General features: G+C 38.6%; 1 protein-coding gene across 4 annotated transcripts in view; it reads left to right on the top strand.

Annotated features, from left to right (window-relative positions):
- The window catches only part of HERC3 (HECT and RLD domain containing E3 ubiquitin protein ligase 3), an 84,298-nt gene that overhangs the window by 39,574 nt on the left and 26,398 nt on the right, over positions 1-18,326 (top strand). For 2 of the 4 annotated variants that reach the window (XM_070392851.1, XM_070392852.1), the window contains 6 exons: positions 5,362-5,486; positions 7,060-7,119; positions 10,222-10,333; positions 10,741-10,930; positions 12,931-13,094; positions 13,227-13,340. In XM_070392851.1, the coding sequence (XP_070248952.1) occupies positions 5,362-5,486; positions 7,060-7,119; positions 10,222-10,333; positions 10,741-10,930; positions 12,931-13,094; positions 13,227-13,340 (765 nt within the window). Of the gene's footprint in view, positions 1-1,459; positions 1,534-5,361; positions 5,487-7,059; positions 7,120-10,221; positions 10,334-10,740; positions 10,931-12,930; positions 13,095-13,226; positions 13,341-18,326 lie in introns of those variants that run through there. The other 2 variants (XM_070392854.1, XM_070392853.1) reach the window with 2 other exon arrangements.

Raw genomic sequence — 18,326 nt, 5'->3', positions numbered from 1 at the left:
GATTTAAGGATATCTAGATAGTTCATACGTACTTTGGCATTATTAGACTTCCTGTTTCTTTGCTTCTCCCTGAAGTAGTGAAAATACTAGGTGTTTGAGAACTTCGTGGGTTTCTTTCTTTCTTTCTTCTTTGTTTTACATGATTGAATATATACAAAATATAGAAGAGATACCCCAGTATTTAACTATCCTTTCTCATTTATAATCTGCTCATTGCACCACACTAAAATTTTCCTCATGTTGTCCCCTGCATCACTATTATGTGTAAGTCAGGAAGAAGGAGGTTCCAGTATCTTTTGTGGTTGAAGGTAGGAGAATATGGCCTAGGTATCTGCAACAGTGCTTTAATTCATTGCCCTCTTCCTGGATGAGGAAAATCAGTCTGCAGCCAGCACCAGAGAATTGCTTTGTGCCCTCCAGCCTCTCTTCTACTCTTGTGCTTTCTCTCCTCTCCTCTCTCTTGCCCACCCTGCATTGATCCTTATCCTATCCTGGAGCAGCAAGGAAGGGGCATTGGTGTTGATAAAGGATTCCAAATTGGAAATTCTCCCCATCAGTCTGATATTTTGCCATCCTTAAATATGAAATGTTCTTACCTTCTAATTAGTAAAATTCTATGCTTTTGGTAGAAAAGGTTGTGGTGGAGCCTGAGGCTGCAGGTTGGACAGCTAAAACTGATAATTAGATATTTTCCAGGTCAGCACCCTGAAGAAGGTTCTGTTTAGTGGCACCATCTGGGGTGATTGGGAACTCTAATTTTAGACCTATTTTAGACCCAACTTCAGTGCTTCACAGAGAAATGTTGAGGAAAGCTGAAATTATTCTGTTTCTTTAAGATGCCAATAAAGTGAAGTATGAAAAACACTGCATCTCTGCAGAATAATAACTTTTTGTCCACAAGTAGTACAGTTCAAAGTACTCATATTCCCAAGAAACTGACTTGAATAATATTACCCGAAATATCCACAAATATTTTTCCTGTGCAATTCAACATAAAACTTAGTTTCCTTCCATTTATAAATGTTATCTGACATGGCATGGTGGGGCAAAAGTAGGTTCACAGTTGTTTGGTGGAAGCCTGGGAAGGGAGAAAGAGTGGGGTGGAGGGGGTCATTGGGGGAAGAGGGGCATCTACTTTTCAACAATAAAGATAAATAAAAAATAAAGTAATTTAATAAATTAATTAAAATTAATAATAATACAAGAATAAACTCTGTTTCAAGTACTCACAACTGTAAACCTACTTTTGCCCCACCCTGTAATATCCCTGAAGAACCTTCGCTCCTTCTGTTGTCCAGTCTCCAGCTCACTTTTGCCAGCACCAGCATTGGCCTTTGCAGTCCCCCTGACTTTCTTCATTCTGTTCTGGGTTCCTTTTGCTGTTTTCTTCAGGTGTTCTCATACAGACCATGTCTTGTAAATTTTATGTTTAAGTTCATTTTTCTTTGCCTAATTCAAGGAATCATAAATCGTTTCAAAGCCAGTTGTCTCACCACCACCAAAATGGGTTCTGAATCCAAATACAGAGATGACATCTGCTGGTCTTATACATTTTGGTTAGTTTTTCTTGAATTTCTGTCTTGGGTACTGTTTCCTTCCCAGGGTAAAGGATGTCGATGACTATTTGTTTCCACTGAAGTAGTCGGTTGGTCAGCAACTTCTTGGTGTGGATAGTTACTGGGATGTTCATGATGGCAGCCGATCCTTAAGCAGCCAAAGAGGAAAAAAAGCTATAGTTGAATTTTAAATTTACTGTAATTAACACTGATGTGACTGGCAAAACATTGATGAGAAGGAAGTGAAGTAGGTTAGTGTTAAAGAAACAGGGCAGGTTAAAGTTTAAACACCTGTTAAGAGTAGTATGCATTAAAAATGTAAGATTGCAAAGGAAAAAAGAAAATAAAAATAGGGTATTACTTGGTAAGGTGTTGCTCTTTTTAAAAAACAAACCTATACACTTTTACTTAAGCCAGTAACCATAGATTTTTGTTTAGATACAGAAACTGATCAAATCATGTTTATCTTGTTACCATATCACATGAAGAATCACTTAAAGAACCAAAAAAAGCATCTGTGTAGTAACAGGCTCCATTTAAAAATATATATATATTTCTTTATTGATTTCAGAGAGGAAGGGAGAGGGAGAAATAGAAACATCAATGATGAGAGAGAATAATTGATCGGCTGCCTCCTGCACAACCCCTACTGGGGATCGAGCCCACAACCCGGGCATGTGCTCTTGGCCGGAATTGAACCTGTGACCCTTCATTTCGCAGGCTGACACTCTATCCCAGCCGTGGGCAAACTACGGCCCGCGGGCCGGCTCCGGCCCGTTTGAAATGAATAAAACTAAAAAAAAAAAAAAAAAGACCGTACCCTTTTATGTAATAATGTTTACTTTGAATTTATATTAGTTCACACAAACACTCCATCCATGCTTTTGTTCCGGCCCTCCGGTCCAGTTTAAGAACCCATTGTGGCCCTCGAGTCAAAAAGTTTGCCCACCCCTGCTCTATCCACTGAGCTAAACTGGCTATGGCCAGGCTCCATTTTTGTAAAATGCTGCCTCATTCATTAATACCAGGCCTGAGGTGGAAGAAGGGAGGGGAGGAGTTATGTTCAGATACTCCTTTGCTACATTTGATTCTAGGTCTTGGCAAGTTAGTGAGTGTAAACCATAGCCATTTTTCCTTTTCATCTTTTCCCTAGATAGGACTGAAGAGGGAATGCAGTTGAGATTGTGTGTGTGTGTGTGTGTGTGCGCACGCACGTGCATGTGCACGTGTGTGTATCTGTCTGAAAGCCTGCTATCCTCCTTCCTATATAATAAAAGGCTAATATGCAAATCGACCAAACGGCAGAACAACCGGTCGCTATGACGTGCACTGACCACCAGGGGGCAAATGCTCAATGCAGGAGCTGCCCCCTAATGGTCAGTGTGCTCCCACAGGGTGAGTGCTGCTCAGCCAGAAGCCAGGTTCACGGCTGGCGAGTGCAGTGGTGGTGGCCTCTCCCACCTCTGCGGAAGTGCTAAGGATGTCCAGGTGGACATCCCCTGAGGGCTCCCAGACTGCAAGAGGGTGCAGGCGGGGCTGAGGGGGACCCCCCCCGCAAGTGCATGAATTCGTGCACCAAGCCTCTAGTGCAGCGGTTCTCAACCTGTGGGTCGCGACCCCTTTGGGGGGTCTAACGACCCTTTCACAGGGATCGCCTAAAACCATCAGAAAACATATATAATTACATATTGTTTTGTGATTAATCACTATGCTTTAATTATGTTAAATTTGTAACAATGAAAATACATCCTGCATATCAGATATTTACATTACGATTCATAACTAGCAAAATTACAGTTATGAAGTAGCAACGAAAATAATTTTATGGTTGGGGGTCACCACAACATGAGGAACTGTATTAAAGGGTCGAGGCATTAGGAAGGTTGAGAACCACTGCTCTAGTGTGACATAATCCTCTTTTTTCTTAGAACAGTTATTCTCAACCTTGGTTGCTCATTGAAATCACCTGGGGGGCCTTAAAAAATGCTAATGCCCCTAGGGAATCTGATTGAATTGGTGTAGTGTGACTTGGCCGCCAGGATTTGTAATTGCTCTGGTGATCCAAGAGTAGCCAAAGTTGAGAAACACTGTCCTAGACCAACTTTTTCGTTTTGGCCTGTATGTAATTAGAAGACATTGATTAGAAGAAAATTGATGCTTTTTCTTAGATCTTTAGGTAATTCTGAAATTGTACTTTATTTAAGGCATCTGAAGTTTATTCGGTGGACATATAGGGAAGAATGAGAAAATAATTCCATGTCTATATTTTATTTATAAGTTTGTGTTCAGCTTCACCCTTCAATGGGGGAAGTAATTAAAATTTACATAACAACAATAGTTTAAAAACCAGAGTGTGTTTGTATTTGCTCAAATGTCTACTTTGTCTTATGATTTTTATCTATATAATCCAAGATGACTTCTGCTCTTTCAATAGATGTCTGTGGCCATTTTAGTAAAATAATTATGAACCGGATCAAAAACTTTGGCAAGCATCTCTGATTCATAACACGACTTCTCTTTTTCCCTTTTAATGATATCTTAACTCATAATTATGGGAAAAACCAAGAAAATTTACTTTGAAAGTTGTGTTTTTATGTGTAGATGCAAACTAGAAAAAAAAATGATCATTTTATGAATTGGTGGATGAATGCTCTACTACTACTTTTTGCTTTTTTCATATATATATATTTTATTGCTTTCAGAGAGGAAAGGAGAGGGAAAGAGATAGAAACATCAATGATGAGAGAGAATCATTGATTGGCTGCCTCCTGCACACCCCCTACTGGAGATCACGCCCACAACCCCAGGCATGTGCCCTTGACCCGAATTGAACCCAGGATCCTTCAGTCCCGCAGGCCGACACACTGGGCCAAATCAGCGAGGGCACTTTTTGCTCTTTTCTATTGACAAGTATAGGAGGTATAAAGCACTTTCAACTTTTTCGTAGTTCTACATCAAGAATAGGATTTGGGGAAAATTAGTTGAAAAGGGGAAATTTTAAAAATAAAATTGCTTATGTTTTTAAAATCTCACGGAATAAAGGATGTACAGTCCTGGGCAACATTTAGAATTTTTAAGTCCACTATTGACATGTCCTTTTGCCACCTTTATAAATTTATAGCTATAAACTTGGAGCAAGAAACTAAGAGGCATTTTTTATAGATTATTTGCAATATACATTATAACAGCTTTTTATAATATATTTTGTTGGAGTTCAGTGAATATTTATGGCAAATGATTAATACCTTAAAAACCTTGCTATTATGGTGATTCAGCCAAGGGGCAAGAAGTCTGGAAAAGTCATATTGAAATGGTTTCTCTGGGAAACAAACTCTGAAACTGAGATTTATGTTCAGAAAGTTGTTTTGGGGAGTGTGTTGTGGAACAACCTTTACATGGAATGAAGGAGTCAGGTTTGGGCAGAGGGAGAAGTTGATCTGCCAATCAGTATAACTGAGTCCCCAGTCAATCCTTGGGGAGCTCTGAGGTTGGGGTGGTGCTTCAGCCATTCCTGAGTTGAAGCAAAGGGGCTGGGCCTTTACACCACACCTCTAACTGCCACTGGATGGGAAAGGAGTGAAGCAATTTCTGGAGAGCAGCCCAGCTGTCAGCTGTCAGGAGCTTACACTCTCAGCAGCTGGGGGGAGTGAGTTCCCCCTTTCTGAAGGGTGGGGGGCATCTGGGCAGTGCACCCCAGCTCCTGTAGTAAGTGAAACACAAAATGGAGATTATGTCGGGAGAAGCAGAGGGGAAAAGATCCATCCTACATAATTTCTCATTTTTACTGTTGTATTTCATCCTCCAGAATTCTTCTCCTGCTGTTGACTTCAGGATTATGAACCAAGCACATTATACCAGTTTAATAAATGATGAAACCATAGCAGCTTGGAAACAAAAACTCTCAGAACACAACAATGCAAATACAATCAAGTATGTGATTATTTGTTTTTATTTTTTCAAAAGTGTAGTGGAATCTTCTATCAGTGATTTTCCCCACTTTCCTATTGAGGTTGGGAATATAAATGATGTTTTACATTTTAGGGAACCAGTTTTGCACCTACATATTCAGGATTTGGCGTTCTTACCCCAAATAACATACAGGTTGTTCCTTCTTCATTCTTTCAGAGATTGTATTCTTCAGCCTGCCTTGTTCAGATCTTAAAAATCCTGATGAAGGTCTGAGTTGGCCTTTCTGTTAAGAAAAATTATTATTGTTTGACCCCAGGAGTTTCTTCATATGCATGTTCCAAAGCATCCTAAGTCTAAGATAGCTATCTCACCTCATCTGAATATTCTAGGATTCACAATGATTAGTTGAGATGGTAATTCAGTGACAAATAGGGGAAAAAATATAGTAAAAACTATTGAGGCCTTTTATCAAGTTTATTTTATTCTTAAAAGAGAACTTTTTACCGAACATTTTTATACATTTTTCATTGGTTTTCTTTAGCATTTCTATTTTTCTGCAGAGAATCTTCTTCTTGGGAATGAATGAATCACATTTACTGTACTAAGCTGTGGTCATTCCCAGAAATGTGTATAATATACCTGGCTTTATGCCATGGATTGTAGGGGCAGATGACCAGGGTCTGAACTTAGGGCACACTGGGGGTCATTGGGAATGCCCTAGAGCAATTCTTGGCTGTCCTCAGAATAGGTGTCTCAACAGAGGAGTTCAGGCTGGAAGGTAGCAGGGGAAACTGGACTAGATTCACTGTTGAAGGGCTGGGTGGAGCGGGGACTGAGGATTGTAGCCTCACTTAGCTGGAACCATGACACCTTGCTAGTTTTCAGTTTTCTCATAAAATGAAAGGATGGAAGAAATGATCTCTAAAGATCTTTCCTGACCCAGATTCTATGATTAACAGAAGTGACTGAAACAGCCTTCACAACCATGTATTTGTTTCATTCCCTCCCTTTCCTTAAACTGAATAAGAGGGTCTAGAGCTCCTGACATGCAATTTCACTCTGGATCCTTGGAAACTAGTTATTTTCGCAGAACCTGTATAATCTAAGTAATAGAAATAAACACACATTTCAGTTATCGTTCGTTTTATTCTCAGATAGGCAGCAAAATAGAAGGAAGTGGTTGTTCAGCTATTTGCAAAGATAATTTCTGTATTTGGGAAATAGCTCAACTTCTCTGTTTTGGTTTTATTTTTTATTCATGTTTGGAGATAAGGTGGAGCGTAGATGGCTGGTGGTAGAATAATGTTCAAGATCATTACCAGATGCAAGAAGTTTTTCTTTTGATAGTTTTATGCTCGTTTTTATTTTAATATGACTTACGGAAAACTTAAGCTCCTGTTCATTTTGAGATGTGACTCAATGTTGTTGTTTTTTTAAGCAAATGGTATGCACATTTTCCAGTGCTTCACCTGAAACCCTAGAAAGAGCTACTATTAATGAAACCCCAGAATATATGTCTAATCTATTGCTGATGCTTAAATAACTACCTATTTGTAATTATTAAAGGCCTTTCTCCCTTTTTCTCTCTGAACAGTGATGTTGTTCAGATATTATCTTCTGCAGCCTGTTGGAATGGAAGTTTTCTTGAAAAAAAGTAAGTGACTTAGAGTCTTAAAAAATACCCAAATGTCATAAATACCCACATGTGATACAGATACTTATTCAGCAAAGGCTGTGAAACACTTCTGTTCTCTTTGATGGTGGTTGGCCTTAATTCAGTGGATAAGCTAATGACTTATGCAGAAACTGGAATGACCAGTAGTAATGAAGGAAAGGCAATGCTGACTCATGCCTGGTTGGCAGAGAGGCCGATTACCAAGGAGAGAGGCTGTATCTCAGAAAGAGTCGATGTAATCAAAAGTAAGATTTTTGCCCTGACCTGTTTGGCTCAGTGGTTAGAGTGTCAGCCTGTGGTCTGAAGGGTCACAGGTTCGATTCCAGGTCAAGGGCATATACCTTGGTTGCAGAGCAGGAGGCAACCAATCCATGTGTCTCTCTCACATCAATGATTTCCTCTTTCATCCAGCCCAGTTCACCAGGAAAGTACATTAGGGCTGAACCCTCAGGTAGTAAATAGAGTATGTGGGTTTTGGGTTTTTGTTTTTTTTTTTTACTTGGCCTTATCCCTTCTGCAGATATACCCCTTAGGAACCTGATGCAGCAGAGGGTTTGTCATGGGTTTTGATTTTTGGTGATCCCAGATCCTTACCATTTCTTTGTACTTTTTGCCAATGAGAATCCCAAGAAGACTTGGACATCATTTCTGTGTATGAATCCCACTCCCCCATCCCACCTAACTGGGTTGCAAGAGCTCACTTCAGAAACTCTTCAGTGAATTAGAGATTGCTAAGTGATTTACTTGTATCATTAGGGCAGCTAGGATGAGCGTATCCAATTCATTTCAGACTCAATCCTTAGCCTTTTCCTCCAGGGAAAAGTATTCTGGATTGTGCTGATTTTGGTCTTTTTTAGAACAGTGATTCTCAACCAGGCTGATTTTGCTTCCCTGGGATACCTGGCAATGTCTGGTGACATTTTTTGTTACAATGGGGGAAGGTATATTACTGGCACCTAGTAGGCAAAGGCCAGGGATGCTGCTAAGTAGCTCACAATCCCACCCATTCAACGAAGAATTTTCCGGCCTCAAAAGTTAATAGTAACAAGGCTGAGAAATCTTGTTCTAGAAGAACAGCTCTTATGAAGGTTAGGAATGGCTCTCAGACAGATCTGTTGGGTTCTCCATCCTTAATAACATAGATTCCATCAGGATCTGGGGGAAGCTTTTTTTTTTTTAACTGACAATAGTGCCATTTCAGGAGTCCTGCTCCTGCAGCTTATACAAAATGTATTGATGGGAACCAATTAAAATGAAGACCAGTTTTACAAAGCATACGTGTAAAATATTTTGTCTTTTTTTTTTTTTTGGTATTTTGTTTTTTCTTAACAGTGTTGCAAAATTACATCTAAGCATATGGAAAGTTACATATGGGACACCAGAATGAATTTTTTTTTTTTTTTGAACAACAACAAAAGACCCAGCAAAGCCCAACCATCTCCTCTTGATTTGACAATTTAGGTTCCAACACATATAACTGTGGTTTAAAAATAAATGTGAGAAGCTCTGCTTATGTTTTTATAAATTAAACCATTGCTGTCAGAGGGTATTAAGACTATCTGAATGTGTCCATTACTCATAAACAGAAACCTGTTTTGCAAATAGCTAGTTCTTTTGTGATTGATAGATGTGGTATGTTCAAGAGCGGACATTTAAAAGAGACATTCTTTAAGTCTAAAAAAATGAAGACTTTATTCAGAGTACTCTAAAATGCTCTTTATTCAAGGTTGGAAAAAAGATAAGTTGCTAGGAAGTTAAAAACGGTAGCAGTGAAATTTAGTCCCTGGGTGAATGTAATTGTATCTTTCTCTTTTTTAAAAACATGTTTTCATTGATTTTATGCTGGGAGCCGGTCCATCCTTGCTGTTTCAAGGGACCTGGCATATATGGCATACTGTTCTTAATATGTTTGCTCACCTTCTTAGTGCCATGTGTTTTAACCAAGGTCACCTCTCTGAGAAAGGTTGTTTCCCCAGGTGGGGATTTTTCCCTGAGGTTAGGGAGGGCATACAACCCCTTAATTAAGTGTCAGGCGGGTAGTTAAGCTACATAATCTTTACTCCCTGGAATGGAGATAAGAAACGCCCTAACCTTTGTAATAGAAATTGACAGGATTAAAATCGGCTGGTATAAATATGGATGTAACAAGACAATAAACATCAGATCCTCATCAGTTCCTAACCAGAACTCCGACCAGAACTTTGGCTGGAGATCCTGGCTAGAGGTCCTGACTAGGCTGCTGATCAACTGAAGGCTGTCTTCGTGTCATTCCTTCTTCGCCGACTCCGTCCACACCTTTGGGGACCCCTGGACCCGCTGGGGTTGGACTCCAGCAATTTTAGAGAGAGAGAGGAGAGGAAGGGAAGGAGGGAGGGAGGGGAAGAAAGAGAGAGAGAGAGAGAGAGAGAGAGAGAGAGAGAGAGAAACAGAAACATCAATGAGAGAGAAACATCAGTAGGTTGCCTCCTGCACGCCCCCTACTAGGGATCGAGCCAGCAACCTGGGCATGTGCCCTAACCAGGAATCCAACTGGTGATCTCTTAGTATATGGGACAGTGCTCAATCCACTGAGCCACACTGGCCAAGCTGTAATTGTATCTCTTGTGTTAACTAGTACATTAGCTTTGTATTTGTTGTAGATCTGATTTTAAGAAAGGCTTTAAACAAGGAGGTTCTACTTGCCACTTGTTGATGAGTGGTCCAGTTTGCAGAGGGTACTTCTTCTGCATCTGGGTACAGCACCCACTGCTTGTTCAGTGCACCACAATTACAGAAAAAGGCAAAAACACAAGAGCAAGTCAGGGAAATAACACTGCTCATAAATTGTGAGATGGTCTCAAATTGAAATGATGATCCTTGTACTTAGACGGGAAGGAAAAAAGCCTTGACAATTTTATGAATATCTTGAAAAAGGGATTCCAGAGAGGTTTATTCTGTCTCACTTTTCCAAAATGTACTATATTGCCTGCCAGGTCAAATTTAAATGTGATCAGTATTGATAAACTATTTTGTTTACCTGTTTATAATTCCTGTCAGAGTGTTTGCTTTGTGTTTCTTACATCCTCTTTTGTTTTTGTTTAGAATTGATGAACATTTTAAGACAAGTCCCAAAATCCCTGGGATTGACCTGAACTCAACTAGGGTATTATTTGAGAAGTTAATGAACTCACAACATTCTGTGATTCTAGAACAGGTATGTTCTTTACGTTGACAAAGTGCATGTTTAAAAGTGCTTTTTTTTTTCCATTGCAATACTTCAATTTTCAAGAGAAAGAAAAAGACGAACAGGCAAAGGTCTTGTATAAACCTTAATTCTAAAATATTCAGTTTGGGAATTTGACCTACCTTCCACTTTCTTTTTGGCCTAAACCTTCCTAAGGAAATGCCTCTCCAGAGTGTAAGGTCTGCATGGGCAAGACTCTTTGATTTTTCTTTTCACTGATATATTCTGAACACCTACATCAGTGCCTGGCTCATAGGAGGTCTTCAGTGATACAATGCGTGAGAGTTGAGAATTTATTAAATAGCATATGAATTAGAGATGGGGTAACTAGATCTCATGTATGCTTGAATTGCTCAGTGCTCTTTTCTCTCGTACAGATCTTAAACAGCTTTGAAAGTTGCCTGATTCCTCAGTTGTCAAGTTCACCACCAGATGTTGAAGCTATGCGAATCTATTTAATACTACCGGAGTTCCCCCTACTCCAGGATTCCAAGTATTATATAACGTTGACTATTCCTCTGGCTATGGCCATTCTGCGGCTGGATACAAACCCTAGCAAAGTATTAGGTGAATTTGCTATATTCAGTACTAGTGGTTTTGTGCTTTTTATTTTATTGGTGTGACCACTGGCTCTCGGTGGATTGAGATCCAAGAAGCTATTTGTTGCCATTTAACATCCTTAACATTTTAACCTTTTTTTCTTTGCTGTTAATTTCTAACTAGCCGTATTGGCAATTTGAACAAATTGAACCATTATTTTGGTTATTTGAAATAATTCACGCCACACTAATATTGACTTTTAAATATTCATAAAGTTAGATTATCCAGCTTTTTTTTTCCTTTTCCTGTTCTTGCTAGTAGTTAGTAGTGCCTCAATTTAATGTCTGTCATTGCTTTTACTCCTATACCTAACTTAGGGGGTGGGAGTGAAATGAACAGTTTTGGTGATTCACAGGCCTCCAGGAAAGGAGAGGAAGAAAATGACCTGGTGGAGACTTACCAAATGTTTGTTTTGTTTTTCTTTTTTAGGGCAGTTGAGTCCTCACTGATTTTTGCAGGCTACGGACACTTTGCTGAGATAAGAACCTTCCGTTCCTCAGTGAATTGGAGAGTGTCTCTCATGGGAGTAGCACCTGAGATGTTTTTATTAACCAAGTGCAGAAAGTTTGTCTACTGTTTTTTTTCCTTTTTTCTCCCTGGTAAATTTTTTTAGGTGTTCACTGCAGCTCAGTAACGTCTGCGTTCCATGAGAAGTAGGATGTTACTTGAGTGTGATCTCCCCATGAGGAACATATGTTCCTCGAGTGGAATATTGGAGTAGATTGCTTCCACCTTTGCAGAAGAAATAAACACAGAAGTCATAGAAGCACTAGTAGTAATATGTTAGCCCTTAGTTACTTTTTTAAGATCAAAAGCCTTTTGGAGCATATTTTCTCAGATGTGCTAATAGACTGGGCTGTAGAGAGATGGCAACTTGAGAAAGGAGTATAGTACCTGACTTTTAAATTTTGAAGGTTTTTAATTTTAATTTTTTTAGGTAGGATGGCACAAAGCGATCGAAATCATTCAGTTTTACACTGAATTTGTTATTAACTTCTAATTATAGAACTATAAACTTAAAAAATGCCCTAAAGTAGAGAGAACACTACAGGACATCATCAATTAATTATTATCAACATTTTGCCCTTTTTATCTATTCCCCTGCCACAACCTTTTTATTTTTGCTGGAATTTTATTTTTAAGTCTCAGATATCATATTATTTAATCTCTTACATATTTCAGTATGGCTGAATTTATTACTGACAAAAGAGAAGTCATTGATAACGTTTTCTTGTCAGGTTATTTGTTTGGTGAGGAGCAGAAATAGTAGTTTTTCAACTAATTATGCCTCTTGAAAGGAAGGAATGGTTGTCATATTGATGCTGTTCTGGGATGTGTGGTCATTGGCATCCCTGATCCAGGATTTAGGTGTGGTGGATGAGAAGGGGGCTGAAAGGACTAAGATAGATGACTGCTCCTGCCCAAAATATGTACCTTAGCATCTTGTCCACAGTGTATCCTTGGGAGTGAAATTTTAGATTAGCCTTCTAAATGAGTTTTTGAGCAGAAAAAATCAGATCAAGATTTACAAAAAAGGCTCCAGGGATTCTTGTATAGCTGCTGCTCTCTCTAGAAATACTTTAGTAAATTCCTTAAAAAAAACACACCACGTTTTTATTGATTTTAGAGAGAGGAAAGGAGAGGAAGAGAGAATCATCGATGAGGGAGAAACATCCATCAGCAGCCTCCTGCATGCCCCCTACTGGAAATTGAGCCAGAAACCCAGTCATGTGCCCTGACTGGGATTCAAATTGGTGACCTCTTGGTGTATGGGATGACGCTCAACCAACTGAGCCACACCAGTGAGGGCTATTGGATTCTTTTAAAGTCAATTTTAGGAAACTATTTTAGAATGACGTTCGCTTTTTAGCTGGAGTGGTTTTTAGCTAGTAGGCAGAAAACATAAATACTTTAGACATAAATACCAAGATTATATGTTGAAATATGGTTTTTCTTTCTCTCTAAAGATAACTGGTGGTCTCAGGTATGCCCGAAATATTTCATGAAGCTGGTAAACCTCTATAAAGGTGCAGTTGTTTATCTTCTTCAAGGAAGAAAGACATTCTTAATTCCTGTACTGTTTAACAATTATATTACAGCAGCTCTCAAGCTCTTGGAGAAATTATATAAGGTAAATATTGAGTGTGACGAGTGGGGAGAAAGCTGAATAAGTGGGAGGGTTGAATGTCCTACTGAGATGTTTTGTGGGAAGTCATTGTCCAGTTGTCTTGGGTTTAGTTGTCCTTATTTTGTTCTATATCAGGTAAATCTTAAAGTGAAGCATGTGGAATATGATACATTTTACATTCCTGAGATTTCCAATCTTGTGGACATTCAGGAAGACTACCTCATGTGGTTCTTGCATCAGGCAGGCACGGTAAGAATTCATGTAAAGCTTATCTTACAGCTTTAGTCTTTTCTCAGAGTACAAATAAGGATAATGAAAGCACACCTGAGCCCTATAAATTTGTCCTTGACTTTGGTGTTCATATCATACCTGTGTTTTATCCACTGGCTTTTGCATTCTTAAAGTTTGAAGTGCTTTGAGTAATTACAAATCATCACAAGGAGTTATGATTGAATAGTCACACAGAAATGGTGTAAATTTTAATTAGTTGTCAACATGAAGAAAAAATCAAGGTATCTAAAGTAGTCAGACTCATAAAAACAGAAAGTAGAATTGTGGGGAAGGGAAGTGGGGAGTTGTATAATGGGTATAGGGTTTCCGTTTTGCAAGTTGAAAGCATTCTGGAGATCATTGCCCAATAATGCAAATGGAGTTAATATTACTGAACTGTATATTTTAAATGATATAGTAAACTTTGTTATATGTATTTTATCACACTTGAAAAATGTCAAGAAATATTAAATGAATTTTTAGCTTTTCTTGGAACTCAGAAGATCTGGCAACATGACCTTCTTCCCAGATGGCACTAATTGGTTGGAGTTCAATAGTGGTTCTTTAGACGAGGTTTCTGTGTGCCACAATCCCCAGTGCAGCTTGATTTTGACATTGAGTAAAGGACATTTGGTAATTATCAGCTTCTAATAGCTATTCTACTTCAGTCATCTTATTCAGCTCCTTGAACCCTATAGGCCACTCTGATTTAGGATTATGTGAATGCAAAGGTCACATATCCCTGACGCAGTTCTCACCATATGTTAGAGATGCCACCCAAAGAACTTCGTGCAGATTCCTGCCTGCCACCCTTGACTTGGCAAGAACTGCTGAGTTTGAATGTACTGTCTTGAGGTATAGGAAAGGCTTTTTAGATCCCCCATCTGTGGAGTATGTAAATTTGAGTTATGTCAGAAAACAGAATGATTATTTGGTTATAATATTTAGTGAAGCCGCGCACAGCAGATACATTTGAGGTGAGTTCTTGCCAGTTTAACAGATTTATCACATGTAGGCAATATTTTCCCAGTAGGGTTTTTGGAGGTCAATAATTGCCTACAAAAGCAAGGTATTGCAGTAGGCTTATTTGACTAAGCAAGATTATTTCAAATAATAGGTGATGAATGTTAGACATAATATGTGTTTTTAATAAGATTTTATAATTACCTTAAAAATGCTTTTCAATAAAAGTGGAGTAGAGTATTCTAAAAAGGTTTACGAGGGAAATTTAACATGGAGACTAACAATGAGCTCTGCTTTCACCCATTAATTTAGAAATCATAAAAAGATTAACTTTTTTATTTCATTGATCTGTATCAAGTTATTACTCATTGAATAATGAAATGTTAAGAGCTGAAATAAGCCTTATGAATTATTTAGGCCAATTGCTTTGTTTTTAGGTGAGGAAATGGAGACTCCCGAGAAGTTAAACAATTTTCCCACCAATTTAATTAGCCATAAAAGCCAGTTCTTCTGACTTCTAATCTATACACTTTCTCTGAGTTAATGTTGAATAGGATAATTCTAATGAACCCCGATTCTTTTTGCCACTGAAAAAGAAGTTACAGCTGTTAAATTCTAGATGATCATGACTGTAATCTCTGAATGGAAGTTAAATGAGCAACTTTACAACTTTTTTATAGTTTTTTCTCTTAACATTTAATAAGCAAATATAGTTTTGAATACCAAATGCTCATCTCCTCTTCAGTAATTAAGGTAGTTATTATAGAAAGGTAGAAAATAAGGTGAAATTACTATGTGAACTTTTGTAATTTTTGTGGCATTTTAAAAAGCTATATAAAGTGCAATAGTATTAGAAATTGAAGTTTAAATTTCTTGATATCTTGGGTTTTAACCTGAGTTGCTAAAGCTATTTTATACATAAAATGATATTTTTTTAACCACTGTTTTGGTATGTAAATGACACATGATATTATATTAGTTCAGGTGTACAACATAATGATTCATTGTTCGTATACACTATGAAATGATGACCATAAAAAATCTGGTTACCGTCTGTCACCATACATAGTTACAGATGTCTTTTTCTTGTGATGAGAACTTTTAAAATTTACTCTTTTAACAACTTTATAATGTGCAGTACAGTATTATTATGATGTAAGTCACCATGCCGTACATTAGCTCCTCAGAACTTATACCCTTTGACCTATATCTCCCTATCTTCCCAGTCCCCTGGAAACCACCACTGTTTCTGTGAGATTGGCTTTTTTTTTTTTTTTAAATTCCTCATACAAGTGATACCATATAGTATTTGTCTTTCTCTGGCTTATTTCACTTTGCATAATGCCCTTCAGGTTCACCCATGTTGTTGCAAATGGCAAGATTTCCTTGTTTGTTTTTCTTATGGTGGAATAATACTCCATTGTATATATACACAATAAATATTTTTGTGTGTGTGTTAAATTTTTTAGCTTGGTAGTAGCTGAGGCAGTAGAGCATGTAGTTCAGAGGACATGCTTGGGTCAAAAAGAGATGGGTTCTAGTCTCCACTCTGGCCTATTACTTATGTGACCCCAGGCAAATTACTTAATTTCTATAGGCCTAGCATCCTCATTTGTAATGAGAATTATAACAGTATTGTGAGACTTAAATGGAGGAAAGCATGCATAGAAAAGCCTTAGTTGGCAGAGTGCTTTACTTGGCGTATAATAAGTTCTCAACTATTTTTCAGTAAGCTGTTCTTGGCACCTAAAGTACGTAGGGTGCTTGCTAGTCACTGGGGATGGAGACATGTAGAGGACATGGTGGCTGCCTCTATGGGGTGTTCAGTCCAGAGGCAACAGTGAAAAAGGAATTACAAAGGGATATAACACACATGTAAATAAATGGCTTTGGAGCACAAATGGACATTCTGAAGTGTCTGATTTTGCTCATTTTAAAGAAGAGGTGTTAGTGGCTTGTTTATTTCTATTAATAAACTGCCATCATCCACTTGAAAATTAACACAGAATGAGTGACTTTGTGGCTCCCATAGAGGCAGCACAAGTGAGAACGTTAGTGAAGTAAATGCTTCAAAAATAAAACTAGAGTCAACTTGTTACCATATGTGTTACAAGGAGGCAATGTTTTGTCTCTGAGTACCAGTATTGTGCATGGTCAGACAAGGCAGATGTTTTTGCCTCAGCATCAGTGATGGCAGGGAGCCAGATTTTGCCCATGGTGGGTATAGGAATCTGTGGTGCAGGCAGGCCTCACAGCAGAGGCTCCTGTGTTTCCTTCTTGGCACAGCAGGTATTTATGCAATGACTCCTGTCCCCAGTCACAGTCACATTTAGGAAATGTTGGCTTGGAATTAAAAAATGAAAAAGATATTCCCAGTTCTTCAGTTCTGTACCATGTACTTGTTCATTGCTCTTATTTCATATACTTGAAAAAAGGTCACAGTGCAACCCCATTTCAAACATTTGAAATGTGATTCGCTGGTACTTTGCTAGTTTTAGGTTTGTGAGACTCATTTTGGGGGAACAGACAGCCTAGGGCAGGCAGCCCCTCAGAGGGGATCACATGTCAGTTCATATGTGTCCTTCTCAATTAGGGAAAGTAACCTTGAAGTTAAATCATAACATGGCTGTTTCAGTATTTACTTCATATCATATGGAAATACCAGTATTAATACCATATCTAAAATATTCAGCATTCACATACGAAATTAAGTGAAATTATTATATTTTGTATACTAAAACTTACAGACTTACACAAAGTTTGTAGATGTATAATAGACCTTCATATAGATCTGGTGCTTATTTAGACCAAATAGCCTTGCCTTCTGCACCTTCCTTAGAGCTGGCACTCTGGTCCTCTCCGGGGGGAGGGTCTTCTGGACCACCAGCTCTGTGGCCTTGGCTCTGGCTCCTAACTGAGGTAGTTTTGGATTTCTTTTCAGCAAATCCACTCAACTGAGAGCATGGTGACCCTGCCCGAAATTTAACCTCCTCTCCTTCTCCAGAACATAGATCAGCCTCCTTCCAAATCTGGGCTTTGTCAGGGGTTGGGGAGGGGCCAGGCAAGAAGTGAAGGGAGGGAATAAGAGCTTGTGGGGCTTGCAGGGAGCGGGTGGTAGAGAGTCAGAGAACTGGAGTGGGACTGGAGAGAGACAAATACACAGCTGTTGATTGATGTCTGAAATGATACTGAGTGGGGACAAAAGTAGGTTTACATTTTGTATGGAAAATAATACAATAATAAATAATATAATAATTATGAACTATGTTTCATGTACTCATAACTATAAACCCATAGTTGTCCCACCTGTATATTGCACTAGTTTTTAAAAATACTAGGTATACTAGGGGGCTTTAATGCCAACAACTGTTTCCACAGTCACTACTGTTGCTTCTCCCATAGTCACTTTTACATTTGAAGTGTTCAAAACTTCATCTTGTTTTATAGACCAACACACATTAAAGGTCATCCTTTTTTCTTGAATAAGCAAGTCATGTTTCTGTTACCGATCGGGGTTACCAGTTGGGACCTCTGTTCTTTTTGTCTACGCAGAAAAGATTTTAAGGTCAATGAAAGGAAAGCAAAATGGGGTTTATTGAAGATAACATTCCAAACCTGGAGCAGGCCAGGCCCCGAACTCCTGGGTTTAAAAGAGGGGTTTTCGCCCTGACCGGTTTGGCTCAGTGGATAGAGTGTCGGCTTGTGAACTGAAAGGTTCCAGGTTGGATTCCAGTCAAGGGCATGTACCTTGGTTGCAGGCACATTCCCAGTAGGAGGTGTGCAGGAGGCAGCTGATTGATGTTTCTAACTCTCCATCCATCTCTCTCTCTGTAAAAAATAAAAATAAAAAATAATAGAGGGATTTTCTGAGTGGAGACTTTCATTTGCATTCAGGAATGGTTGACAGAAACTATATTTCTTCTGGGCCTGCCCTTACACATAATGCATACAGAAAAACTCATGGGGGTGTGGGGTCAAAACTGAAATGCAGATTTTATTATA

Source organism: Myotis yumanensis, unplaced genomic scaffold (genome assembly GCF_028538775.1).
Source record: "Myotis yumanensis isolate MYYU_CA2020_CCGP unplaced genomic scaffold, mMyoYum1.0.hap1 SCAF_1, whole genome shotgun sequence".
Classification (NCBI taxonomy): Eukaryota; Metazoa; Chordata; class Mammalia; order Chiroptera; family Vespertilionidae; genus Myotis; species Myotis yumanensis.
This window is presented reverse-complemented; position numbering and strand designations above follow the sequence as displayed.